The sequence below is a fragment of the Penaeus monodon genome, chromosome 23 (genome assembly GCF_015228065.2).
Source record: "Penaeus monodon isolate SGIC_2016 chromosome 23, NSTDA_Pmon_1, whole genome shotgun sequence".
NCBI classification, from domain to species: Eukaryota; Metazoa; Arthropoda; class Malacostraca; order Decapoda; family Penaeidae; genus Penaeus; species Penaeus monodon.
Genome location: NC_051408.1, coordinates 22,242,853 through 22,244,291, shown reverse-complemented (window position 1 = coordinate 22,244,291; position 1,439 = coordinate 22,242,853). Strand labels below are relative to the sequence as shown.

The 1,439-nt window shown below is 43.9% G+C and overlaps 1 protein-coding gene across 1 annotated transcript in view; it reads right to left on the bottom strand.

Moving 5' to 3' along the window:
- The window catches only part of LOC119587895 (midnolin-A-like), a gene marked incomplete at its 5' end in the record, with an annotated part of 3,128 nt that continues 1,689 nt past the window's right edge, over positions 1–1,439 (bottom strand). The window contains 3 exon segments of the mRNA XM_037936601.1: positions 1–695; positions 825–1,118; positions 1,380–1,439. Coding sequence (XP_037792529.1) covers positions 412–695; positions 825–1,118; positions 1,380–1,439 — 638 coding nt within the window.

Here is a 1,439-nt window from a genome sequence, read left to right as displayed (position 1 = left end):
AAAATCAACCCCAGGACATTATTGTCTCTCTCCTCAAGGTAGTTTAGACAAACAGTGCTATAACAATTTATTACTCAAGTTCAGCACAGTCTCCTTCCTTGATTGATCTGGAACACTCATCTTTTCCAACTATGGAAGCACATCATCACACACTGCTTTTGTGTCACAGTTTGGCTGCAACACAGTCAACCCTAAATCACAGACAACAGACCTTGCATTTTCTTACTTTCTGCCAAATGACAAGACTTTCAACATAAAGGCTTGACCACCTTGGCTAAATTGAGTCACCTTGGGTTATAGGCAGTTGTGCAAAGGTATACTCATCACTTACACCTAAATCCATCTAAACAATTCACAGTGGCAAATCCTCCCTACACATTAACCTAACATCCTTCTAATGATGGGCCATCATTAAGCCACTACAGTCTCTGAGTTGAGCTCACAAAGGGTGGTGGGATCAGTACCATCAGTATCTCCTCCATCCACATCCATTGCTTGAGTAGCAGATGCTGCTGCTGTGCTGGTTGTGGTGACAACAGCAGGCACTGTGGTGTCTGTGGCCCATGATGCAGCAGTGTGTGGGTAAGGGCGTGCCCGGGCATCGCGCCGAGCTTTGCGCCGGGCCCGTCGCTGCTCCATGATTAGGCGTAGCTGCTCCACTTTTGTTCGCATTGCTTGGTTCTCATCACCTGAATCTGTGGATTTTCAAAAGATATTAGCAATGGTCAGTATAATAATGCTTAATAGTTGTCAATAATCTTTAAAGCAAAAAGATCCAGTTTTGCAATATTGCTATACTCTATGCTGATACATTATTCACTAACCCTGGTCACCAGCTTGTGGTTCATCAACAGCTTTCCTCCTGTTTGCCTCCATCATGTCCTCCTGAGATTGTGAGATGTCTGTTGAGGAGGTATTCAGTGGCTTTCCCTTCTCCTTGGGTGCACTGCTCCCTGAACTCTTGGTCCTGGAGGGTGTTGTTGAACTAAGGGTAATGCTGGTGTTGTGGCGACGATACTGTGGTGTGGCACACAAGAGGTCATTAAGTATGTGGATTATTGTTGAGATATCCCGTTTTGGCCGTCCCTGCCTGTCCTGCAGTGCTGGGTTGAGGGTACCTGAAACAAAAATTTGTCTATTAACACTTCTGTCACAGAATGTCTTACCTAAATACCTAACCTTGTTAATGAACAATACAAAATAAACTTCCTATGGGCGTGAACTTCAAAATCTATGCAAACAATTCCCAAGGAAACTTAGCAACTGAACCTTGGCAATTACTTTTTTTTAGAACCAGTGTAGGCTCTTTAAAATAAAATCAGTAAGGCTTCAGTAAGGATGTTTACACCAGCACATACACATACACGCTTGTTCCATACCTGAGAAAGTGCCTGAGTACACTCCTTTCCCATGGTGGTGCATACTCTCGATGATAGCTC